A 27,660-nucleotide genomic window follows, 5' to 3' on the forward strand; every position below is an offset into this window, starting at 1 on the left:
TCCCCCGAAGCTCGTCAGAGAATGGCCGTTAGCTTAGCACCTGCTAATGTGTGCTCATCTTTTTTCTCTACTTAAGATCCAGACATTCAGGAGGTTTTTACCAGGAGCTGAATTATCGGCAGAGGTCTCCTCACCTATAAGACAAACAGACCCGGTGATTTAAACCAGTCTAAACACTGAATAAAGCAGTTTAACTTTATAATTCAGTGTTTCTCTTATTCAGTTTGGCTCGTCAGAGAAAGGCCGTTAGCTTAGCACCTGCTAAAGTGTGCTCATCTTTTTTCTCTGCTGACTTAAGATCCAGACATTCAGGATTTTTTTACCAGGAGCCGAATTATCTCTCGGTCTCATCCTCTCCGAAACAAACAGACCCGGTGATTTAAAGTGGTAAAAACATTGAATAGTTTCAAGACGGCTGCTAACTATGGTGGCCAACGTGATTCTTATTTTCAGGTGATTATATACTGAAAATTATATTTAATTTCTGCCAATATTCCCAATAAATTTTACACACTTGATCTTTAACTGAATTGATAAAATGTGACAATCTAAATAATAAGCCAATTTATTTTTCAGCCTTTGTTTTTGGTGTGAGGTCATATTTCCGAAGGGGGTAGGGCTGTGCTGGGTGATTGGACTCAAGACTTAGTATTTCTATGTATTTTTAAAATCCTGGCTGCGGCGCTATTTGCCTTAAAAAGGTTTCACATGTGACACAAATTAAAGCTCCTGCCTGAACTGGTGTTACACAAGCATTGTCTAAACACTGGGACTGCAGCACTAGGCTAAATGGTCTTAAAGATGTTGATGCAAAAAGGACAAACTGTCTGACAGCTCAGTCCTTTATCTGAACATTTAAATAAAGTGAAATGGTAATGAAGTGTTAGTTTTATGCTGGAAACAGAACGGATATATTGTATGTAACATTTCCCAAAAAAAAAAGATGTGCTATTTAATGTTTATGTTGACATCTGTCAGAGGAAGAAGTGATGATGTACCTTGATGAAGGTGTACGATGGACAATTGTTGTTTTAAGTGCAATTAATAGAGAGTAGTTGAGAATTAATGACGGCACTGCAAAAACAATGAGAGCAAAGTTTTATGTGATCACTGGTGGACGATGTCAGTTATTTATTTTTATGTGCTGTGGTTTGGTCATGTGGTTCACTCCTGCACCTACATCACATCAAACAGCAGAAAAAAAACTGCCTCAGGAACGCCCCCTGCTGGATAACTCAGCTATTACAACCAACTTCAGCCAATCCCTGATGTTTAACCTCTAATACCTCCATTTCCCATGAGTCTGTGTTTCCCTTGAACTCACACTTCCCTCGGTACGAGCGTAAAACTGTGTGGGAACTGCATTTCCAGAGATTTTACTGTATAATATAGAAATAGAGGCGTGAAGAAGGGAGACCAGACAAGGTCAAGCATGTTATTTTTTTGTGTGTGATCCATGTGCACTGTAAACGTCGAGGGGGGAAATAATCCTCCTTTGACTCTTTAAGAGCTTATAAATTGCAAAAATAAGAGATGGAGATTTCTGAATGGGGAAAATTGTTATTTATTAAAAAGGTGGCATAATTGTGTATTGTATTGTTGTTTTTTTATTCATGAAATTAAAGCTTACACATGACAAATCTCTGCTGTTTTGGTGAGTTTGTTTTTATTTGATGCAGGTAGGATTTTTTTTAATCGACTGAACAAAGCAGCTTTTCAAAATGTTGCAAATCCAATTCATTAAAAAATGATATGTGAATTAATTTTAATCTTTTTCAAACAAGTCTTACTCACATCTGCAGCTAATAAACTGATCCCACTGAAAAATAAAAACACAGTTGTGATGTCAGCAGTTTAATTTACTGTATAAATACAGCGTGTATGTTTCCAACCAGCTGGATATTTTTCTTACCATAAATGACATAAAAATACGTACAATATCTTCTCTTGTAAATATGTGTATATACTGAGTGTTGGTTATTGTTATTTCTTAAATAATAAATGTTCAAAAATATCAAATAAATGTAGATGTTTCACCAGCATTTGATCGATGTTAGCAATGATCAAAGTATTTAGACAGATACTGTCTTAAATGTTATCATTACCTCGTCTCAGTAATGTGAAAGTCACAGATACCAAGTTTGAGTACTTCATATGCATTTCATCAGTACTGGTGCACCTCTAGATACGTAGTAAATATACTGTAGCTGTGGCTGGATCAGCCTGCAAGGGAGCTATTTCCTACCTGTAAGGAAATAATCTGGGAGAACACAAATTTGTTTAGGCATATGCACCAAGCAAGTTATTATTACTTTTGCTGGAAGATCTGTACTTCCTCCACCTTGGCATTAGCTTAAAAACATGTGTGAAGAGCCCTGAATTAAATTTGATTTCTCACGTGAAGAGCCGATCTCTGGAGCTATGACTCACCAGGCAATATCTTTTTGGCCGTTGTCCTTACAATGACGGGATTGTGGGTCATTTAGCTCAGGATATTCCTCAACCTCAACAACGTGCCTCTCCTCATCCAATTCTTTGTCACATAAAAATGTTTTAAAAAATGACAATTATAATTATAATCAATTATCAGAACAGCAGCCGCTTAATTTTCTGTCACTCGACTAGTTGTTGCAGCTCTTATCATTCATTTAGAGTCATGTTTGTGTCCACCTGATGGATGTAAGTCCAACATCCACTTTCTTTTAGCTCTGTTTTTGGTCTCCACCAACTCCTGAGGGAAAAATCTGTCCATTATGGTAAAAATATCTATAATAGCTGCTTTATCTTTATTGTAATTTAGGCCTAGTCCACACAGACCCGTGTACTTCTGAATGCGAAATTTTTCGGGCCCCGGTTTCACACGAGTGGTGTGATAAAAAATATGATATCCACACGAAGCCGCAAAAGCTGCTACCAAGTGATGTAATACACATGACAAAGCAGTAGGTGGCGATGTAAATTCGGTAAAATGGAAAGGCCATTTTAACCAATCAGAAGTCAGAGTCAATACCGAAATAGGGAAGTGCGGAAAATAAAAACAACCCGATCCACAAAAATAACGCGACCTAATTCAACAGCAGAGGCACCTGAACGACCAACTGCACTACCACGGAAGCAGCGACGGGCCTGCCAACGGAGGTCCAGATCCAGAACCTCCGTTGGCAGGCCCATCGCTGCTTTCGTGGTAGTGCAGTTGGGGTAGCTAGCAACAGGAGCTGCCTCCTTCGTTGGTCGTTAGGTCAAGCAGCTGGATATGCCATCCAAAGACAGCAGATAGCATGCTCACAAATAAAGTTAGCACCGGCATGTTTGTTTGGTCTGCCATTTCACTAGCTATTTACCGTCACTCTGACGTCAAACATTGGAGACACGTAATAAAATACTGTGGTTATCCTATCTACACACAACCACTGGCACCGGAGTCTTCCAAAAACTTCACCCTGGACTCCAGTTTCAAAGAAAGTTTCGGGGGCCCAAAAGTGCGGTTGCATGTGGCCAAACAGCCAGCTCACATAGAATAATACACAGTTTCAGAAGTACCTTAGTGGTGCATATTCCCAAACAAATCTTCAATAAATCAAATTACCACAAACCAACTGGCCCCCTCATGGGTCTGGGGCCCTGGGGCAGTTGCACCCTGACCGTAGCATTGACTTCAGTACGTTCCAACATTCAGTTGTTCTCATCATAAAATGCAGTAAACCGGTTGAGTAGGACATGATTTGATTGACTGTTTACATTTAACACACTAATATATACACTTTAAACGAGATTTCATTGTCATCTCAAGTCATTTTTTCATGTTAATGTCTGCAGAGTGTGCGTCACATGATCAGTCTTTTCTGCAGAAACAATTTTTCCATAGAAATTCCCAAAAATAGACAGATATATGCGGTTATTTAAGTAGCCTAAAAAATGTTTTAAATGCATTAGAAAATCCATCTTGATGAGAAAGTCTTTCTTCACCTGCACTGGATGCTGAGTGACTTCACTGGTCTGAAGGGACGGCCAGGTAGGGAGGTTTCCCATGAGCCAGTCATGGGCGCTCAGAAAGAATGAGAAGAGATCAGCAGCACTCTCTCCACTCTGCACATTTCCTAGAGCAGTTCATACACGCTGCTCAAATATCAATTACTGATATTTTTCAATCTCTCTCTCTCTCTCGTGTTTTTTTGTCTGGCATTGCTCGTCGCTGTCGTCTCATCACCACATAGCTGTGTTCTCAATATTAGCAAAACCTGGATTCTCTCTGAGCTTCCAGTATGTTCCGTTGGTCAACCACACGTCCCGTCCACAGGAATCTTTGGCTTTCCTACAGAAGGAGACAAAGAAGAGGAAGAAAAATAATAATAGTAAAGAAACTCTGATATTGCTGGTTCATGTATTTGCACAGGAACATGGTGAGAAAACAGAACATTTTTAACGTGAATCTGTAAGAATGTAAATATACTGAGTAATATGGGCAGGTGCTTGCTGAGGCAGTATTCATTGATTAACAATTTCAGTAATTTCTTAAGCAATAATGGCAGAAAATTGATGGTTCCAGGTTCTCTATTGTGAGAATCTGCTGCTTTTCTTGGTCTTAAATTATTTCGATTTTTATGTTGTTGGGTTTTGGACTGTTGGACAAAACTCCACATTGCATGAAGTCACGGGGATCAAGAACATTTTTCAAAGATTTCTACTGGTTCACACATTAAAACCTGGAGTTTCTTGGGCTGCTTTCAGATGCTTTTAGTAAACCTTTATTTATTTATTTATTTAAACCTTTGAACCGCAAGCAAATCGATATGATTTCTTTGAGAAACAAGGGGGTAAAAGGCAATGAGCAACTTGGTAAGAAATGTTCTAGAAACTACAAAAAAAATTTCTAGTTTTCTTGTTTGAATTTTGTCTTTTTATTAATTCATTGCCAATTTTTGGGTCATTTCTTCTGTCGTTGCTCCTTGCCTTCTTGCCAATTTGCTCAGGTTTAAAAGGTTAATTGAATAAATAATCTCTAGAATAATTGAAAACATAAATAATCCTACAATGCAGAACATGATTGTGGTCCACACCATATAGCAATAGGCTTCAGTCAATAAAGATGTAAAAATAAAATTTCAGTTGAACAGAGATGCTTGCAATCTTTCAGTTACAAAAAAAAAAAAAAAACGACAATTATTAAGAGTAGAGTTACAAGGTTCTTTTAAAATGAGCAAATAAATAATCCAGGCCCAGATAAAAATCCAACCAAGTAATTGAAATAAAGTGTAAAGATATTCATGCAACCAAACATTTAAGAATTAGCATTTAGTATTATTAATACAGACAATAAAGCATGACTATTTTTGGTCTTTATTATGCTTTTGGACAACTATCATTTTTAGTCAGATCAGCAGAAAAATGGAACTCAATTGTGATCCATATCGCTGTTTTTCAAGACTATATAATGAATATTTTGTATGTTGTTTAATATGTGTGGATGTGCAAACTGTTTTGTTTTTGTTTTGCTTTTAATTATTCATTTTGTACTGTCTGTATTGAACTGCCTTTTAATATTTTCATGCCCAGAGACCACAGGTGCAAATTAGCTTCATAGCTAACTCTGGCTCACCAGCTATGATGTGCATGGCTCCTAAGGTAAACGAAACTAAGCTAAGCTAAGCTAAGCTAAATTAAACTAAGCTAAGCAAAACTAAACTAAACTAGGGCTGACCTTCGAATCCATTTATGGACATTTGAAGCTTCGGAGCTCAGAACGAATTTAATTCGAAGCATTTGACGACGGGGGGGAATTTAACAACAACAAAAAATATGGCGAAAACGTAGTTTCTTCCAACACTAGAATTAAGATAAAAATATTCACAAACGAAAAAAAAAAACAAATGGTCGATGATAAATAGTGTTTAACTTTTGATTGAATGCTAAATTAAAACCCTCGGCGCACACTGCAGCACAATCAAACAGATGCAACTCAGAGCATCCGAAGTGGCTCTGACACCAGACTCAGAGCGGACCGGTGGAACTGGAAAATGCATATTAGGCCTACTAGTTACTACTTACGTTTTTCAAGTGATTTCCCAAATTTGTCGTTGAGTTGTGATATGCCAATTGCTTTTGGCAAATCTGGCACTCTGCTTTCTGGGGGTTGTCGGGGCATATTTTAAAGTGCAACCACACATCTGATGACCTCTTGGACATGTCTGCCAGCTCTGAGTGCGTTCGTTGTCAGTATCGGACTGGTGGGGGTCAGTGTTGCGTTTAAGGCCTCCCCCCAAAAAATGGGAAAAAAGCGCCAAAGCTTCAATTTTTTTTTTTTTTTTCCACAATCGAATCCCATGCCATCGAATGAAGCTTCGGAGCTTCGAATTTTTTGGGTCAGCCCTAAACTAAACTAAACTAAGCTAAACTAAACTAAGCTAAGCTAAGCTAAGCTAAACTAAACTAAACTAAACTAAACTAAGCTAAGCTACATTAAATTAAACTAAACTAAACTAAGCTAAGCTAAGCTACATTAAACTAAACTAAACTAAACTAAGCTAAACTACATTAAACTAAACTAAACTAAGCTAAACTAAACTAAACTAAGCTACATTAAACTAAACTAAACTAAACTAAGCTAAACTAAACTAAGCTGAGCTACATTAAACTAAACTAAACTAAACTAAGATAAGCTAAACTAAGTTAAGCTAAGCTAAATTAAACTAAACTAAGCTAAACTAAACTAAGCTACATTAAACTAAACTAAACTAAGCTAAGCTAAACTAAACTAAACTAAGCTAAGCTAAATTAAACTAAACTACACTAAACAAAACTAAGCTAAGCTAAACTAAGCGAAATTAAACAAAACAAAACAATTATTTCGTATCAAACAGATGTCACAGGACATAATTGTTTGTTGCTTACTTGAAAAAGCGTGGAACATGTTCTTCCCCTCTTTTGATGAGCTCTTTTCTTCGCTCCCTCTGAAACTCCTCTATGTCATCTTTCTTTTTGTCTGCTTCATCCACCTTTCCTTCCTCCAGCATCCTATTAAAGAAGGGAATAATTAAAGAGTAATTTAACCACAAGTCCACTTTCTTGGGTCATCAAATTCACTTCATTATATGTAGATATATAAAGGTTTCATTTCAAGCTCTGCTCACCTTTGGTCTGGGCGCAGGCGGCTGTCTGTAGGGGGCAGGAGAGGGAGCAGGTCTGGGGTGAGCTCATTCAGCTCCATGGCAAAAGTAGAGAAGCCATAGTACAGCTGGTAATCCTTTGGCTGGGGATCTGTGGGGTGACAGAAGCCTCTCAGGTGAGCTGCTGCGCAAACGTGATGTCTGGATTTACTCTGATTAGCAGTTTTAGAAACAGGGAGTGCTTGATCATTTCACGTCACGTCTACGTAAACCCTCAACCTCTACAGCAGAATCTCAGCAACACATGAAAACCTCAAGGACAAAGACGCGTGGTAAACACGTCCTAAGTCTTGTTTGCGATGGACTCACTTGGCTTCCAGACACATTGCGGCGTGGGCAGAGTGTCGCAGAAGATGCCTTCATGCCACAGACCTCCGAACCGGTGAATGACGCTCCCACTTTGGTCCAGCACCGTCCCCTGCACCTCATTCTTGTTCGTGTCTGAACCCCAGTAACGAGACTACAACAAAATACAAACTTCAGTCAGTCAAACCCTGAGAAACATCTTCAAACAGGAAAGGTCTGAGTGGTGCAGGAAGTCGTCTCACTCACCTTGACGAAGGTAATCTTGCAGGTGCAGATGTTACTTTTGAGGTTGCGAATAGTGACCTCTCCGTAGTGCTCCAGGTAGCGCTGCTGACTGAGCACGTTATGGATGCAGGTCACTACTTTGTTCCACTCATAGTGGTCTCCATACCTGGACACAGCACAGACATTCAGTGATTCATCAGGCAAGAACACCAAAGTGAGTTCCTTAAATATGAATGTTTGCTTAATTTCTCTGTTTTATATATAATTGTAAACTGAATATTTTCATCTATGGAATCATCTACACACTGACTATTTTAATATATTGGCTTTGTTTGCCTCCCTTGACAGTCCTCCTGTGTACTGAACCAACCTTTTGACCAGTAAAGACTGTTATTTCACCTGAACTGTCTCCAGAGTCGTGCGTTTGAGTCCACTCTCCCTGGTTCACCAGTTGTTACAAACTAATGCTCCTGTAATGTCCATGCCAAATTAAATAAACTAAATTAAACTACCTTTTGGTTTTGGACCATTGGTTGGACAAAATGAGCAATCAAAAGAAGTCAAGTAGGGTTTTGGGGAATTATGACGAGCATTTTTCATCATTTTCTGACATTTTTTAGACAAAAAAAGCTGATTAACAGACAAATCAATGAGGAAAAAGTGGCATTAATTAGACGCCCGGTAGCCCAATCAGATACATATTATGTAACTGCAAAGTCCCTAGTTCATTTCCAACCAGGGACATTTGTTGCACATCATACCCCACTCTGTCTTCCAGGTGTTGTCTGTCTCTCTTTTCAATTTTAAGTGTCAAATGAATGCAAAAATGTCAACGAAATACTCAATAAAAGAAAATTATCATAAATTTTAGGCAGAATTCAGTTAAATTTTCCGATTTTTAACACAATTTGGGTGAATTTTCTTTTAAGTAGCACAATATAAACATGACAACTTTCATCATGCATTAGTTAATTCATTGTTACGTATACATGGTCTAATGCTGTGGCACAAGCACAAGAAAAAAATATATATATATATTTTTAGGTTTGTCCTCACTGTTTCATTTTAAAACTGCAATATCCATGCAAAGTGTTTCATGTCTCATTGATCCCAACCAGTGGAGAGAACCCTCACTGTTTCACATCGAATATGATGTTCACCTACATCTAATGGCTCGTGTTTTGCCTCATCTAACAAAGGCATCGCAGTAAATTTGCAAACACAGATCACCAGGTGTGAACCGTTTACCTTGGGAGAGTGACATTCACCATTCCTGTCGGCAGAATCTCCAGTGACTTCCCCCAGAATTTATTTTTCCATCGCTGGTCTGCTCAGGAATATAAACAAAGACGTGCTGTTGAGACTTTACACGTGATCAGTTTTTCAAATGTATTTGAGGATAAAAATACATTTGATTAACGCCACTAACTGAAACATGAAAAAGAATCAAGTCTGGTAAAAGAAGAGGAGTCTCACCTTGCCAGAAGGAGAAGTTGTCTGAGTCTGCGTGGCAGGCAGAGATGGGGGGATGATGGCAGACCTGGTGACGTACGGAGATAAGTGTTGACTTGGAGACACAAACTCTTGCTGGCTTTCAATTGCCATTTTTGCTATTCATCTTTATCAAAGAGACGTGACACATTATATTGTGCCTCTAGCACTGGAATACCCTAATGCAAGACAGCTAATGTTTTTGGCTGCACCAATATTTCATTGTCAGTATCTTTCTGCCATGCCATTTTCAAGATCCATTTCTTTGTCGAGGACTGGCATTTAATCACTTTTCACCTGACTGCTGTCACGTCAAATTAAATGATTTGTGTTCATTTTTGATAACATGATTAGTAAGTGTGATTTATTAAAGCAATAAATCACTACGTGTTGACTTGTGCAGCTCTGTGTGTGTGTGTGTGTGTGTGTGTGTGTGAGCTGCTCAGTTACAGAAATGGGTGATTCATCTTGATTTTTTAAATCATGGGAGCTAAACAGGAATTCCCCATTGTCTCCTTTTCAATCTTAGAAGAAGGCCAGTTTACATTACTGGTCCCCTGTATTAGCCACTCAGAGATCTTAAAGATATTCTAGAACAGGATATCATCTAATAAACAGTCTCTCCTGAGATACCTGCTCGCTGATGAGGCGAAAGCCCCGGTCCTCTCTGATGCACTCGTAGGTCTCCCCCAGCACCGGGTTAAAGGGCTTGTAGCGGTTTCTGAACGTTGCGGTAGAGTAACCAGAGATGGCAAAGGCAGCAATGTAAATCTGTAAGACAGGAAATAACATGAATCATTTTTCTAATCTTTATTTCATCGTTTAGATTGGCGCAGGCCAGCCTGGTCGCCAGAGAAAAAAATTCTGGCATTGTACGTCTCTGCAAACCATGAATACGCCACATTTGTACGTTTCAACATTTCTTAAGTGAGCTGACTTTGTCATCAGGAGGTGCAGGGGATGGTGGATGGCGTGTCTACAAGGCGACACGCCTGCCAAGCTGCAGACCTCTGTTCAAGCCCAACAAACAAGAAAACAGGTTGCGTTTTGGTGAGTCATTGAAATGTTTCCAACAGCTTTTTAGGCACCAAATGTGGGTCTCTTGTAGCAACCTGTTGCTGCTTTTTTTGCTGGGATAGCACCACAATATGCGGTTGTTTTTTACAGAGACATTGCTGCTTTTCCAGCGGGTATTTTGCCCCAAAGTCTGGGTATTTTAAACCAAAACATGAAGTTATACCAGGTATATCTAGGTATACAGGAAACATCTGAGGTGTCATTATATTTTTAGGAAACGCTGTCAACAGGTGCAGATTCATCAGGGTGTCTACAACAACTCTAACTCTGTCACATTACTGTGTCAACATTGTTTCCCATCCATCTCATAGAGTATAATAGTCCTACCATCCTCTGGTAGGGGTCTGCTGTGTTGTTGGCAGTATCCAGCAGCTCACTGTACTCCAGCTCTTCACACAGTCTCTGCAGCAGGTTAACAGGCTCATTGAGAGGAGCAGGCATGGACACTCGAGCCAAGTCTTTACCTGAGAGCAAGAGAAAACATGCATGAGCTATGTGTCAGAAATAATGTCTGTATAATTGTAGTGTGTTGTGACTTAAATGTCTTGCCTATGTTATTGTAGAGGATGGCCATGAGGCCCACGTGGCTGTTGTCAGGACAGTGAGCAGGCAGCTTAGTTCGCCGGCCGGTGCTCTTGGGAACGACACTGTTAGGAGACTTGGAGATGCTAGCACGGTACTTCCTGGTGGCCGATGCTGTGATGTTGGGGAAAGGAAATAATGTCAGTCATAGCAAAAGGGCAATCTATTTCTATTCAGGTAATAACAAGAACCATGTTAGCTTGTTAGCATGCTGATATTTGCTAATTAGCAAACATTTTTGACCTGATAATGGTGGTAAAGGGACAATTAAGGGATCACTAAAGCTATTACAATTCATCCCCTGAGGAACATGAATGTCTGAACCAAATTTGATGGCAATTTATCCAATACTTGTTGCAATATTTCAGTAAAAATTACACTTTGACACACTGGGAGTGGTATTAATGCACAAAAAAGTGTCTTGCTTTATGAAGTTTAAAGTTTCCAGAGAAAAAAATCCACATACAAACTGATTCAACCCAGTCACTAAAACAAATGTTGGCAATGTACGTGTCTGCAAACACCTATATGTTACATCTAGACTAGGCCTATACATTATTATGTCATGAATATGTTGAAACTTTACATTTCTTTACATTTCAACAACGCTGTGGTTAATTTGCAGCCAGGAGGCGGCAACCTTTACTCTCAAACGAGCCTTTTTTGGCCAAAAAAAAAACTGTCTGAAGCCGCGAAACATATTTGACCTTCCTAATACAGTTAACACAGCCTTTTAGGGCCAAATTTTGCCGATCAACATTACTAACAGATCTAAATGAGCATTCATTAATATTTTTTAGCACAAGGTGGCTCCTCTGCAGTGGGCTATTTTCGATTATTTTGTACTTTAGCTTTGCAACTTTGACGATGAAAGCAAACAAATTTGTCCACACACCATATAATTCTCAATTCTTCCCTGAGACTATTCCCTTTTTAGATTTGGAATCCACAGCTAGCCTAGCTAGGGAGAGTCAAGACTAGTGTAGCCATCACTATTGATGATTTTAGTGGACAAGATGCCAGGCCACAGACGTATGACACACATTTTAGTTAACAAAATGTTTAACATTTTTTTTAGTCGATGTATAGGCTACACATTTCACAGTTGACGAATGTAAGAATCACAAGCTCGGTCTCACTCTGAAGTTGGGCAGTGACTTGTGGTGTCAGAGACCAACTAAAAAGGTGTCCATTAATGTTGGCATGATCCGCAGCCAGTTGCTGTTATAGGATAAGATTCTAAAACCAAACCCTGTTCTTTTGTTGTTGAAGGAAAAAAAAAAAGTCAGTTTGCGATGTTGTACAGACGTAGTGCGTTTATTTGTGAAAGAGACTGTATGTAAACAATACATTTCCTGTGAAAACAGAAGTGTATTTTGTGTGTCTTGATACGGTGTCCCAGAACGTCAACAACCAACACACCCAGGGGACCTTGCACGTCGTATGTGGACGTGGAAAGTCCATGACAAAACATCAATATGTGACGAGGTCGGAGCGAGAATGTGTTGGAATCACTTGAGGCCTAAAAAAATAATTGAAAATTTAAAAGCTTATTTAAAAAAATAACGGTTATTCATTTCCATATAATTTTCTGTCAAAAGCCACAGGCAGCCATTGAAGAGCTAAAGAGCCACAGGTTGCCTACCCCTGGTGTAGGTACAAAAAACACTTGGCTACGGTATGAAAAAATCATGCTATTGCTTCAAATAAGCAGTGCCACAATCACGGCTGGAGAAGCCACTATGTCTTGCTAAAAAACACCCAGTTTTGGCGCCACTGTTACTGCAGGAAATGCCACGATATCTCACTAAAAAACGTTCAGTTTTGGTGCCACATTCATAGCTGAAAATGACGTCAACGTCTCGCTAAAAAACACCTGCATTCATTGTTTGTAGGTCTCAAACAGTGGCCTCCACCTTCCAATGACAAAGTAAGCTCATATACAAGTAATCAGAACTACATCACTTTTAAAAACATTTATATGATATGTATGAAGTGTACAAATGCACTGTATCATGAAGAAATATACAAAGCCAGCTTTTTTTCTGCCGACTGGGCTAATGGAGAACAGCTCTCACAGTAAATAGCTCTTTGTGACCTTTCGTTTTCCTTTCCGTTAGCATACTGATGCCACTGGTAGTCTGAGCAGATGAAACTAATTAAAATGACATATTTTACTGAGTGCCTATATACCCTACATGCACTGCAAAGGGACATGTACCCACCATGTCCTTCCTCTGGCTCAGAGTTGGTGGTGCTTCCATCACTAAGTCCTGATTCATCAGACACCTCAGAAGAACTGCCACAAAGGATGTCATCGCTGGCGTCAAAATACTCCGCAGCCGAGTCTGCTACTGAGGGAGGCCCGTGGGATGAGCGCCTCACCACTGCAGGCTGTCGACGGAGAAAGAGAAAAAGGAACAAAGAAAGCCAGCCATCAAGAACCCACATGGGAATATGTGCCAGAGGATACAGATGACAGGTGCAGCATGAGTCTTACCTCAGCTAATGTGTTAGACTGGTGGATGTTGTTACTTTCCCAGACTTCCTGCATTTTCTGCCTCTCCTGGGACAGAGTTTCATGTACTGTCTTCAGGGAGGCAAGCACTGAAGACGAATGAGAGAAGAAGTTTCAGAGGAAGTTTGGATGCATATTCATTTCAGATTTATGTTGATATGGAAGTTTATATCTCTGTGGACCCTCTGATCTTGTCTTGGATTTTGCTCACCCACCTACGATTCTACCTTGTGAGAATCCTCTCTACCTGTGTGTATCATGCATGTGTCTGTTTTCCTCACCTCTTAGCGACATGGCGCAGATGTCCTGCTGGATTTTCTTGCCCTCAGGCGACGTGACAGTAGGAGGGGACAGCTGGGAGTAGACGTATTCAGGGATAGAGGGGACTGATGTACCCAGGTGAGGCGAGCTGTTCAGGTGACTGGAGGACAGCTATGAAGGGGAACAGAGGAGAACGGAAGATGGCTGATTCATTGGCTCATTTATTGATCCCCCTTGTTATCAGAGTCATCTTGGGTTTACGGGGGCAACAGGCGCAGTACCTTCGTGGAGCCCTGTTGTCACCATCAGCTGAGAAATACTCACAAACTTCTGCTTTTTACACTTCTATTTTTGTACGGACAAACAATCATGTCAGGGTTGCACCATAACATCGGTACATCATTGGTATCAGCTGATATTAGCTTTAAAATGAACTATCAGAATCAGCCAACATACTTTTTCTTATTTTGCATAATGAATGAATATTACATACATTATAAAGTATTCTATTTCATGTCTCCATCTGCTGGTGGGCCGTCACGGTAAGAGTATGCATGCATAATATGATGTTAATTCCACAACAAAAGAGACTTGATGATCACGAAAATCAGGTAAGGAAAAAAGTGGCTATATGGGTATCAGTATCGGTTATCGGTCAAATAAGTTGTTACACATCAGCATAAAACATATCGACAAAAAATCCAATATCATGCATCCCTAAATCATGTTATGACATGTTAAAGTGGAAACAAACAACCTTTCAAGCTCCATCAGCACCATTGTCATCGTTTCGCCCTGTTTAGGGAGTTAGCGCTGCTTCTAGCCGCTAGCTTAACCACCTCCACGTTGAGAACCTCGTCCAGATGACTCAAACACTCTGAATTTCACATCAAGCCCCTTTAAAGCAAAAAACCTGGCTGGTCCCACTTTGATTAGTGAGCTTTAGAGGAGCCGGTTGGCAGATTTTGCTGCATCTGAACAGAACCAGGCTAAATGTTTCCCTCTGTTTCCAGTCTTTATGCTAAGCTAAGCTAACTAGCTTCTGGCAGTAGCTTCATATTAACCGTACAAGCATGAGAGTTGCAGTCCTCTCATCTAACTCTTGACAATAGAGAGAAGAAGTTAATTTCCAAAAATGACAATAAAAAGTATGGTACATTTTGTATTGACAGGAAAAGTTGCACAGCGTACACTGACGGACATCTGTCATTACTTTCACATTAAAAATAGGATTTGTCAAACACAGGTGTAACTAATTTCATTGTACCATAACAATCTTGTTTTAGTGTTGTTGCAGTGTGTTGTGTTATTTTTGTGCCGAGAATTACCAGTTAAATTGAACTGATCAAAATAGAACAGATAAATTATGAATATTAATTAGTTGCACCTGTGATTTCCTGTAAAATCAATGCTGCACAGTACAAATAGATCAATATCATAATGGTTTTCTAATTAGGGACTTATTAACACTTGGAAGATCAAGGTAACTGCTTTATGCTAAGGCTCAAACCTGGACCTCTGGTGCCACAGCTCTGCAGGTTTTCTGTCCTACTAGCTAGTTAAAGGGACAGTCCACCCAATAATCATACATATATATTTTCCCTCTTAACTGTGGTGCTGTTTATCAGTCTAGATTGTTTTGGTGTGAGTTGCAAAGTGTTGGAGATATCAGCCATAGAGATGTCTGTCTTCTCTCACATATAATGGAACTAGATGACGTTCAGCAAGGTCTGTAACTTGTTGTGAGCAGTTTCATGTAGGAGCTGTTTTCTTTCTAGTGAACTATGTTGCAAGATGGAAATATTCAGCATTATAAACTTAATGAAAATGTCCTGGATAAGGCATTCTTATCATCCTTTCTGTCACTTGGTTGAACATTTTGTTCACTATTCTGCCTTAGTGTGAGCGATAAACGTCATGAAGGGGCACCTTTTTTCCTTCTTCTTCCTGTTCCTCTTTCTGGGGAACATGTTTCTTGTGTTACTATGTGAAACCCGAGCTGCTCTGGGCAAACTACTACAAAAAATATATATGTATACATAGTACTGGGGAGAATAAAGTTGAGAGAGTCCTCTCGACTTAAGAGTGCAACATCTACACCCACCAACTGTATGACAACACAGGAGGAAGTGTGCATCAACTGCTAGCTCACCTGGCACCACTGAGCTAGCTATTGTTACAGCTTAGCTGAGGAGGATGCCATTAATATTTACATCTGGCGCTGTCATGAGCATGAGTATGAGCCTCTCATCTATGAGTAGATGCACACTTCCTTCTGCATGGAGATACAGATGGCAGGTGTAGTTCAGTAGAGAGAAATTTCATGTATTCTTAATTTTGGGGTGAACTGTCCCTTTAACCTTTTTTTTTTTTTTTAATTTGAGGCATTTTGTGTTTAAATCAGATCCCTGTTGTCCGGTAAGAAAGAAAACTATCAGAGCTGTAGGACTACTGATCTAGCATCTAAACAATAGGCAGGTTTACATCACTCTGTACTTTACTCACTCTACAATCAAACATTTTAAATATTACTATGCTTTGTTTTGTGGGAAAAACAAGACACCTGATATATAAAATAATATAAATATTCAGTGTATTTAAAACACATTTACCATTTTAACCTGAAAAAAAACTTTTTAATGTCATTATTTATGCAGTCACAATTCATTTTCAGGAAATGGAGAACACAGAATAATCTTTATGAATCAAGATTTCTCCCCCCATTGCCAACTCACCGATTTAGTAATCCCACGAATAGGCTTTGGATTAAAGAAAAGCCCCAAAATGTTACAGAAGGGTCGGGATGTAAATAACTTAAACCCAATATGTTCTCAAACAAATTACCTTTAATCAGTCAATTAGTATTTTAAATCAGCTGAAACATTACTGTTAAATTATCTTGAATCAACTCACAAATGAATGTAAAGCAATAAAACAAATACTAATGGAGTTAGTATGTTAACTAAGTTACAGACCATTCTTACCATTCCCAGGGCCTCCACTCTGGATAATGTGCGAGAGTGGCCCCACATCTTCCCCGACCTCGACTTCTTCGGCTTCTCAAGCGACAGATTCTGGATCACAAGATGGAATATTATCATAAATAATTTTATTTTCCTGTGATGTTGCCCTGAAAGGAGCTGCTCCAAACTGCACACCAGTCTACCTGTGTGCTGATGATGCGCTTCAGGTCTCCGTTAGTGAAAGCCTGGCCGGCCTCCAGCAGCTGCAGCCTCTGGATTAAGCGGTTTAGCTCAGAAAGGTCCACACAGCAACGGTTCAGCTCTGGAAGAAAACACGAGAGGTATATTTATTTATTTATTTATTTATTGAGCTTCTGTGCATAATTAATCAGATATGATTTGTGTGGTCATGATCACATTTTACGCTAAAGAAGACTTTACAGAAACACCTGGAACACAGTTTGTTTACACATTTAGACCCCATGAATCTTTGCAGTTTAAATGGTGAGAATGATCTAATAGTAAGAAAGTAATAATTTCTCTTTGATTAGGGTTGATGGAGACAAACCCAACATTTATTACATATTAGGCTGATGAAAAACTACATGCTGTCATGCAGTTATCCAGAGAAGACAAAGTAAAATGTCATGAATAGAAACAAACGGCACATTTTCAGTAACTGTTTTGTCTTAAAGGAGTTCTATTCGATATTTATAGCAAATCTGTGATTCAGAAGTTGTCTGCACATGGCTCTCAACATGGCGGTGGCTGAGCTGGCAGCTAGCAGCTAATGGTGCTAACAGCACAAATAGGGCTAACATCAATAACTGTGCCGACAGAGCTAACTGTGAGGGGAGCTAGAGGATGGGTGCTATGCTTTCACAACCACTCCATCCCAGTATTATTGGTAACCACCATATGAGTGTAGTGCAGAGAGGCAGTGATTAGCTAGCCAGTGGAACACACACATGCACTAACATTAACACATGGCTGGACTGTCTACCACACTCCTTCTCAAACTATAGTAGATGGTGGAATAAAAAAGTTAAATATATAGATTTAAATATATATATAATGCTATCAAAATACCATATAATTTCAAAGGAAAACACTTAAACTTTAGCCATTTTTAAATAGGAGTTGTGCAAATTTGCAGGAAAGCCCAATCAGTCTTTTTTCAGCATTGGCAGTATCAAAACAAAATCGGGGAGTGCAGCAAAATGCCGCCTACCTACTTTTGTTTATACAGAATGTGCCTTTTTCGGGGCAATGGGGGGGCGTGAGCAAGTAACAAAACGTGTGGTTCAGCGTGTGACGTAACCAGTGACGTGGGAGGGAAGCCACAGCTGGTCAGTCCTTCGGCGATTCTCTCGTAAGTCGGCCTGCTCTTCACCGTCCCCGTCATCTGACGGTTAATGGCCTCTTCGTTTGAGAGGGCAAGGAGGGCGCACAATTCCTTGTCTCCCCAGTTGCTCATCTTTACAGTGTCTGTCAGGTTTGTGTTTCCTTCTTGCTACTAGCTGCTCGCTAATTCCTGCTATCAGCTGTTTCCTGTTTATCCACCACCAGTGGGTCGCACGTGAGGCGTCATCAACAGCTCCTCCCACAAGCCTTCAACAGCCCCTCCTGTTGTGGAAGGCCGCCTTAGTCTGTTTAAACCAAAAACGTTCCGGCAATATGTCTACCCTACGAGGGGGAAAATTGGGCACCTTGGATCAACTCGCCAATCCGGCTCTGTGTGTCTAAACGCTCGCAGCTTGCTGGCAAAACGGCCCAACGTTCATGGAAAATCTGGCAGTGTAAAAGGGGCTTGAGTGTAGGTGCTAACGGCCACTTAGGCAGTGCCAGTGAAATCTGCACAGTGCCTGACAAGGTAAGATTTTTCTTGAAATCCACGTTAAGGCTTTCTTGAATTAAAATCAGTTGCACAACACTTTATCTCCTTATCTTGGTCTTATACTTAAGGAATCCCTTAAAGTTAATTAAACCATTGCACAAAAGACTTTAGGTATCACAAGTTTAAGAACAAGCAAACAAATGGTAATCATGGAAAATGTAGTATTTTACCACTGTAGAATTTTTCAATGCAGTAAATGCCTTAACATTTTTACTTAACTAAGGAAACCTTATCCGGGGATTCTGTGCAACACCCTTAAGTAAGTACATCATCTTAGGAAAAATTATGTCTTAAGTGTCATTACTTAAGGAGAAAACTTAAGGTGCTGTGTTCGACTGGCTCCTGGTCCTTGCAGTGTGTGAGTTTTGGGGAGGAGTGCTAGTTCCCATGTTACCCCTTTGTTCAACATGGCTTTAGCTGACAGTCTGATATTTTCTGAGGCAACATGTGGTGTAAATTGTTTGAGAATCGTCTACCACGAAAACAAACTGTGAAGTTCAGATTACAACACACACAGAGGTAGAGTGACGCTCTCTGCTCAGGATGCCATTACTCCCTTAAATCTTTATTTAACAAATAGTTGTTTGCTTCTATATGAATGTTCTCAATGTCACACAGAGCTCAGTTAAGAGCACCTACAGATTTAGTATTGCTTTCCTAAAACACTGTCAGACTCAAAAGTATCACAATCAATGCAGCAGAACCAGAGATATCGTCTTTTTTATTCCACACATTCATCTCCCTTGTCCTGGCGGCTACATTACCCACAATGCAACTCACGTGAAACCCCTTGAGTACATTTATCAGCCACACTGCTCCCTCTGGAGCCACAAAAGCCTTTATCGCTCCTCTTTCAGGAACTCTTCCATAGATTATCCAGGCTTTATTCAAAATGTGTTTCTATATGATACAGTATATAATATTTATGACTCATACCTTGGACACAGGTGTCTGGGTCGTGACTTTGCTGCAGCCAGGCCGACACTTTGCTGTTCACAGCTGTGTTATCTGACGGCAGCACGAGTGCTGGAGCTCCTGCTGAATCCACCATGCCTGCAGAGCTCTGGTAACATGAATACAGAGGGAAGAGGATACGAGAGTTAGTCTGAGTCATCTGTAAAGATTGTTGTGTTTCGTTTGACTCTGTTAATTTGATAGTCACCAGATCTCCATTTCTCTGCTCATGTCCGGCCACAGTGCCTTGGGACAAAGTCTGGAGGAGGCTGCTGTGAACGTGAGCTGCCTCGTTCTTCTTGTACTGGCGGTGGGCTTGTAGTTTGGTCACCCAAATGTAGAAGAGTTCGTGGCTCTTTGCCTTGCAGAGACAAGAAGAGTCATATATGTGTCTTTTTAATCTAAAGACACACTGTTGATTTGTGTGATAAATAACTATGTTTACCTTCATGTGATAAAGAATGTCCCCTGCATCCAAATCAATCCGATTTGACTTCTTGTTTATCGACATGACTGCGAAGCTCAGATCTAGAGAGCCCTGGACTCGTCCTCTGGAGACCTTTAGTGGAAAAATGCACATACAAGTGTTTAAATCTACAGCGGTAAAATATTGTGTTATTAAATATATAGTTCACTTACATCATGTTGACTTTTGGAGTAACGCAAGTTCCCTGCTTCCAACACAAAGTATCGCTGAAAAAAGAGATCAATAATCTTTTAATAAACTTTATAAAGTCAACATGTGGAAATAAAAAACAACAGAGTGGACAGATTTCTCACCTTGTGCCAACCTTTCAGAGGCCACTTCCTCCTCTTGAGGAGATATCCTTCACAGATGCCTGGGGTGGTCATATCCTGAGGGTTGTCACCTCCTGCGTGCATTTCTGCCTGAGGGTCGTCAATCACTTCCCAGTCTTTGACGATCTATGGACAGCGTGAATGGGAAAAATCCTTTTAAGGAACACTTCACCCACAAAATGATTGTACTTTGTACATCAGTAAGGGGCTAATACACACTTACAAAACAATGCTGGGAAGAATCTGCTCTGCACTCAGAATTTAAGGTAAACAGGTTTTGATACTGTGCTAGTTATGGTCACTTAGCAACCTCGGACACAACCTGCCTCTGCACCCTTGAAAGTTGGCACAGAATAACACCCAGCAACTGGCCTCACGTCTACCAGGCGGTTATATATGCAGCGTGTGCACGGCCCCTTGCTCACCCTGTGTTACCTCAAATTTGTGAAGAAAACTCTGATTTCTCACATGCCTCCATGGTGAACGAAGAATCCAAAAATGTAGAAAATTCTTGATGAGTTGAAATAAAAGGGGTCAGCGTTTTTTTTTTTTTTTTTTTTTTTAAAAAGCAGAACTACATCAAAACATCCATTTACAAACTCTCACACAACTCATGCACTATAATCTAAGTGTCTTTTATCCAGCTGTGGCTCAGTACGTCCTAAATCCATCCCCCCCAAAAAAAGAAGAACGCTTCTGCACAAGCAACCTTATGCGTAGCAGATGCCCACCCACGGATGCTCAGCTACCTGTATATGGAAGTGTTTTAAAAAGTAAGGTTTAGCAAATTGCATATGTTTGGGAAGTACTGAGCATACCACTGGATAAATTAATATACTGCACAAGCTGTGTGAGAGTTAGTTTTGCTGTTGATAAACATGGACCCCTATGACTTTAATTCATCAAGAATTTCCTTTGTTTTTGGTTTCTTCGTTCATCTTGAAGGCATGCAAGAAAAAAAAACTTTTCTTCACAAGCTCAGCGTAACACATGGTGAGTAGTTGATATGCAAATTATCAGTTTGTGGTTGTGGTATTCCTTTAAGTTTAAGGTTACTTGGCTACCAATATGTTATTATTTTTAGTAACTGTATTGACCTCTAAGAAAAGCACAGCAGCAAACACAGCAGACTGTGTAAAGTGAGTCCTAATCTATTCTCTATTATACATACAGTACTATGGTGAATTAAAACTGTCAGTGTTTATTATGAAAAACATCTGGCTCACTAATCTCAGTGGTTTTATACTAAATAATGTCTTTAATTTAGAATAAAACAGAACATGTCAGATGTTGTTTTGGGCCTCAAATGAAAGAAGGATGTTGTATACTGTTTTTACAACAGTTTTGTTCTGGCAGCCTGTAGTGCTGTTATCTGATATATAAACATTAACTGATACGAATCCGAGTTCTGACCGGTGTCAGACCTTATAGGAAGAAAAACAATGCACATACATGTAATCCCCTTGTTCAGGTGAATGGTGACTCACCTGTCTGGAGTGGCGAGATGACAGAGTGCTGCTGCTCCTAGAGTGGGACGGTTTCCACGTTGGTGAAGACTTCTCCAGGCCGCTTGTCAGCGATTGGCTGCGATTGAGTGAAGATCCGTATGAATCCATTCCAGAGCGCTGACCTTAGATTCCCCTTCCCACTGTGATTGGCTGGTTGTTGAGAGAGATCCTCTGCAATCTGCCACAAGCCCCCTGTAGTGTCAGGATCAGAGGGGTTAGCCATCATTATTTTATTTTATGTTATGTTATGTTATGTTATGTTATTTTAAATACTACACACATTAAACACACATTAAACATGGCTTAATAGAGACAATTTCAAACACAAGTTCACAAATCAGCTTCACTATAACTCGCAGCATTCACAGACAAACACTTGTCTTTATCTGGACACATTTTCCCCACAAATACAACATGCTAACGTTACTAGCGCCAGCCTATGGCATTTTACATTGTATAAATTAGCCTAGCAGCTAGGGAACTTTTCCTCTACTCATATGAAGCCAGGGACAACAGCAACATTTAACAAAGGTAACGTTACAAAATTCAGCTCCATTACAACTCACAAGGTTCACTGACAAAACAACTGTCTTATAGTAAACACATTTTCCAAACAAATACAACATGCTAACATTATTAGCAAGAGCATATGGCGTTTTACATTGTATAAATTAGCCTAGCAGCTAGCTTCATATGAAGCCAGGATAAATCACACACAAGACTTAAAATGCTATTTTTGTGGAGGTTAGGTTTATTGTCTTCACAATTTATTGTTTATCTGTGAAATTAAAGTAAATAAAAGCTTTGTCTTCAGGTAAATATTCCATACATATGAACATTAGGAGCAGTTTCTAATATAGTGTATCATAAATTGAACTACCAAGCTGTGTGTGACGTGATTAAAATTAGCTCCACCTCGACCATCTACAACATTAAAGTACTGCTTAAATACATCAATGATAATGACCCAATGACACTGACAGGGGCCACTCTGCATAAAATCAACTTCAACATTTGATACTTTAAGTACATCTTGTCCTGTACTGCCACTGTACTGCTACTTTAACATATGTTAATGACGTGAATAGTACCTCCAATTTTGCTTGTTTTGACCGGCCAACAGCTCAAAATCCAAAGATATTCCGGTTAATGTCAATTTGAACACCTATGATCGCAGCGGATCCAACTCTGTCTGCTGATGGCGACCACGTGATATGATCGAAAGCTCCAGAATAGCTACTAAATAGACCTGTTGTAGTGAGATTGTTTTCTCAACAAAGACATTCAGTTTACAGTATTATACACCAGAGCAAAGCAGAAAATCATCACATTTGAGGAGCTGGAATCTTTTTCTGATGTACGTATGACTTTGGATGATTGATCCATTCAATCATCAGTCAGCAAATCAGTAAATCATCATATCTTAAACATCATGGCCTGAGTAGAATACAATGCGCATGAACTGGTGCAGTGTAAAGATTCTTCAACATCTTACTTTTGTCAAATGTTGTAGGCCTACATATTAAGTTTGATGCTGTTGTTTACAATGAGCTCTATAATGACCCATGAGGGCGAGACAGCTCCACGAGCAAGAAAGCAAAGTGAAAGTGTTAAACAGGCTCAGGAGACGAGATGGGACTCTGAGTAATCCAGTTACCTAACAGAGCTACCTGAGCGCACTTCGTACATCCCGGATCTTCATCTAGATCACACTGGATCTCAAAGTCACCCACGCTGAGCACAAAACTGAGTGCCAAATTCAGACAACAGACTTTTCAGACGGTATAACTCTAAACAAATACAGCTAAATTATAGTTTGCCTCCAGATCCTCTTGCACGAGCAACTGAAGTTTAAAAACCAGAATTATCTCTGCAATAAAAGTGAGACTATAGACACAATTGTCAAGCGTTTTCTTTGTAACGTGTTTGAGGTAAAAAGAGGAGCAGGTTGTGAAGATGTAGAGTCATTCTTGTGGTTACTGTGTCACAGAATAATCTGTTAATCTTAGAGCTTCTGAATGTGGGTGTGGCGCTTCAAAAAGATACAGATGTCCCATGACATGCAACAAACTATATTAAATACTACTGTATGATTTTAAAGGTTATAACTAAATTTGAGATCATATTTTGTGGTGCTGCAGTGCAACATATTGGCATTCTTGTTATCTCGAGTAGGAGAATTTGTTCAGCATTAAATATTTGCGATTTAAATACCACACATATTTTTTTATGCCATAATGATTGATTGATTAATTTAGGCTCTTGTTCTGCTGCATGATTTTGCCCACGCTGGTGTATCAGCCACTGAACAGTATGTGACGCCACGGCCAATACCACCTGCGAGGAGAGGATTACCACCCTCTGCTTAATTGGTTTTTCAGGGGATGTTTTTAGCCACTCGGACATGGAGGAGCACGAGGCAGAGAGCACTGACACAACATGAGAAGTGCAAAGATGATGACCACAGTCACAGCTTGACAACAGGGAGAAAAAATAGCATCAAGTACTTTGAAACTACTCACTGAGATGAATCTGAAATGATTGTAGCAATATGTGGTTTTCAAAAACAAGTTTACAGACATAAAAAGGGGATAAACTGAAGATTTTAGGCTTTTTTATGAGTATTTGCAACATTTTCTGGTGTGCATTTAGTTTGCAAAGCTACCTGTATTCACTCAAGTAGTGAAGTTACTGTATGGTTTGTATTTGTGACGTCAGCCTGCAGAGAATAATCACACTGCAGGCTTAAAGACAGTGAGAATATAGGCCATCTCAGTGGATCCAAAATGAATGGGACGTTACACCCAAACTGATATCCCTCTAAATCTGGGCAGAAGTGGCCCGGCCGGCTGTTACGTAAGGGCAGGAGAGGATGAGAGTAACTGACCTCAGTGATGACAGCATGTGGTGGAAACAGGATGAAAGGATTTGCAGGTTTCTGAGCTCGCTTACTCAAGGAGGAACACAAGAATATTCTACAAGTAGAAAAAGTGGTCTCACTGGATGGCGGCAAACGTTACGTTACACTTTCCACAAAGCTTTAAATAAGAGTGCAAAGGATACTTTAAGATTTAAAGCTTCTGCAAAACCTTTTAAAATCTAATTTATTATTTATAGTAAAGCATCTGAGTTTGATCCCTTTTAGGAACTGTAGCTCAATCCTGAATCAAAATTAAAATGCAATAAAGCTTTTAAAAGGCTTTTCACGCACACTAAGTATCGACAATGATTTATGTCCAAAATGCCACTTTTCCTTGTGTGTGTGTATCTGAGCTCATTATATGGAAATGGAAGCCAACAACACAAATCAAATGAGGTGAAGGATGCATCATGCCAGAGGATGGAGTTAAAATGCAGAGATTATGACGGCTGTAATCTCATTTTCTGGCATAAAAACTGCAGCCAATAAAAGATCACTTGAGGATAAGATATTTATGAATGAGTGTGGAGAGGACTCAGTATGTTTGTACTCCAAAATCAGAGCTGAGGAAATAATTTAGGTTAATTTATATCACCTGGAGAGAAGAACACTGACTTCCAGCAGCTCTAAAAGTGTGATTGTTTGCACTGACAAAGTGCAATCAGGACGCAGCTACACTGATATATCTAAGTGAAATTAATTCAGTGTGAGCAGCCAGTCTGATTCACATCCTTAGTTGATGTTACACAAGTCCTTTGGGGCACATGGGAACAATTCAGGGCTGCACAAGCTCTTATCTAAGGCTAATTAAGATGTCACTCAAGTGGAAGTTTGGACTATTTCAACCAAACGTTCTTCTGTTTTTTCAGGGGGCATTCAAGACAGAGATATCTGTATGTAACATTAATATAATATAAATTATATCAAATATTCTGGTGGCAACAGTTATCAGAATGAACCCAACTTCTACATTTTAGTTTCTTTCTGATCGAGCTAATATTTAAAATGTATAAATGAGTCTTACCTGAATTTCACCTCCGCCTCTCATCATCTCCCGCAGCCCTCTGCGCCTGATTTAAATCCAAGTGTCTCATTTGGCGTCAAACGACCTGCAGGACAATCAACATTTCCACCGAAAAGACAGCAAAAAAACCGATAAAACTACATGTTACATGCACAGATAATCACTGACTGTGATCACATAATCTCAGCCGCCGTGCCCTCTCTGCCGGTGGGTGACACGAGCTCCCTCCAAATCCCAAGGAGGGCTGTGCGTCGCAGGCGGCGCGCGCCGTGCGCAATGTGTCCCGGGCATTATCCGCATTAGTTGGAATTACACAGCGTCTAGCGGGGATGTAGTGGAGGGTAAATGCAGCCAGCCTGTACACACTACACACACCTAGTTGAATCTGTTGTAAAGCACAGGGTGGGGTCTTAATAGAGCCTTAATAAGTAACTTTAGAAATATATTTAAAGGTGAAAGTATGTTCCTGATTATTTGAAAAGCATCATGTTGAACATTCACTCCAAGTCATACTTTACCCTTTATTTAGCATCACTCCAACTCCAGATATTGCTCCAAACTGCACTCCAATCAACTGTAGTTTCTTCAGAGGTCAAATCTTCTTCCAATTTTCTGACTATTGGGAGCTCTCCCACACCAAGAGCATCTGTTGGCATCTCAGCCTCAAGAACATGTGCTCCAGTAAAGTGTGAGATGTTCATTTGAATAGAGACAGAGGGGTGGAGGGGTGTTGGTGAGGTCAGTCTGTGTATTGGGGGTGTGAAAGGGAGTGTTCACACCACTTGTTACCTTCTCTGTACCCATGACAACCTGTACTGAGTAAATGCTGTTAATAAAAAAGATCAAATTATTTTGATCTCTCAATAAAGTGCATGTTTACTTCTGAATCTCTGTGTTTTCAGTTTGGACACCCCCTCTCCTGCAGGGGAGTCTGGTGTTGGAGGGAGCGCCCGAGTCTGTCTCCCTCACAGAGGCGGGCCATAATAGACTAACTGACCCAGATTAACATGCTGTAATCCGCAGATTAACGTATCAGGATCTGTGACCACTTGTGTTTATTTTGGCTGGAGTGGTTTTCATGATGCCACTTTACAGCAATTCTGCCACTTCAGCTACTTTGGCAGAATTAAATGTAAAGGTTCTGCATTTAAAGGGAAACTTTCTTATTTTTCAACCTGATTTTTGATCTTTACATGAAGGTAACACAGCCTGTTGGGTCTAAATTAGCCTGTCAACATCATTAATAGGTCTAAATGAGCATTCATTAATTGTTTTACCACAAGGTGGCCACTCTGCAGTGGGCTCTTTAAGATTGTTCCATACCTTAACTTTGTAGAGTTGGCGGTAAAAGCAAACAAACCTGTCCATACTTTATTGAAGTCTTTATTTTCCTTCAAGACTTTCCCTTATATAGATTTGGAGTATTCACAGACACTTGTTTCCAGTGTCATGGCAGCGGCATGGAGAACATTGGCCTCCATCCTCCTTCAAACATTCAAAAAAAACCCTGCAACTGTGTGGTCAGCTTTTATATTATTACTACTTTAGTCAAAAGTGCAAGCAGATGCGGAGCAAAGGGAAACCTACTGCAGTTAAACAGCCTATGATGACTCAACTACACAAAGATCAGGAGGAGGTTATGGGGAAGTATTTCAAGGAGGAAGACAAGAAATTGGAATCCATAGTTAGCCTCGCTAGGTAGACTCAAGACGAACTACTTCTGCTGAGGTTTGGCAAAATTCAGAGGAAAAGGTGCGAGGCCGTAGATGTATGACGCACATTTTACTTGATGAAATGTTAAAACGTTTTACTTGTTAGGTGTATAGGCTGCACATTTTTACAGTTGGAGAATGTAATAACTTCTTGAGGTTTACAATGGTGATAAATGAAAATATGTACGTATAATTGTCATAGCCACATGGAGCCACTGCAGAGGGGCAAAGAGCCGCATGTGGCTCTGGAGCTGCAAGTTG

General features: G+C 39.9%; 1 protein-coding gene across 3 annotated transcripts; it reads right to left on the reverse strand.

Moving 5' to 3' along the window:
- Nucleotides 1-1,838: 1,838 nt before the first annotated feature.
- Nucleotides 1,839-25,907, reverse strand: osbpl7 (oxysterol binding protein-like 7). 3 transcript variants are annotated; one of them, XM_033611971.2, is made up of 23 exons: nucleotides 25,688-25,907; nucleotides 21,723-21,935; nucleotides 20,218-20,361; nucleotides 20,077-20,130; nucleotides 19,883-19,996; nucleotides 19,646-19,798; nucleotides 19,420-19,546; nucleotides 16,790-16,908; nucleotides 16,608-16,697; nucleotides 16,359-16,382; nucleotides 13,644-13,794; nucleotides 13,345-13,451; nucleotides 13,070-13,238; nucleotides 10,812-10,958; nucleotides 10,590-10,726; nucleotides 9,819-9,956; nucleotides 9,171-9,234; nucleotides 8,943-9,021; nucleotides 7,716-7,860; nucleotides 7,473-7,623; nucleotides 7,128-7,254; nucleotides 6,889-7,011; nucleotides 1,839-4,312 (listed from the first exon to the last, which is right to left on the reverse strand). In XM_033611971.2, the coding sequence occupies exons 2-23, from the start codon at nucleotides 21,849-21,851 to the stop codon at nucleotides 4,204-4,206; spliced, it is 2,601 nt and encodes an 866-aa protein (XP_033467862.2). In that variant the 5' UTR covers nucleotides 21,852-21,935; nucleotides 25,688-25,907; the 3' UTR covers nucleotides 1,839-4,203. The 3 variants fall into 3 exon arrangements, with proteins under 3 accessions (XP_033467862.2, XP_033467864.2, XP_033467863.2); XM_033611973.2 differs by lacking the exon at nucleotides 16,359-16,382; XM_033611972.2 differs by lacking the exon at nucleotides 16,359-16,382 and having other exon boundaries at nucleotides 16,599-16,697.
- Between the last annotated feature and the right edge of the window lie 1,753 nt (nucleotides 25,908-27,660).

This window comes from Epinephelus lanceolatus, chromosome 21, assembly GCF_041903045.1.
Source record: "Epinephelus lanceolatus isolate andai-2023 chromosome 21, ASM4190304v1, whole genome shotgun sequence".
NCBI classification, from domain to species: domain Eukaryota; kingdom Metazoa; phylum Chordata; class Actinopteri; order Perciformes; family Serranidae; genus Epinephelus; species Epinephelus lanceolatus.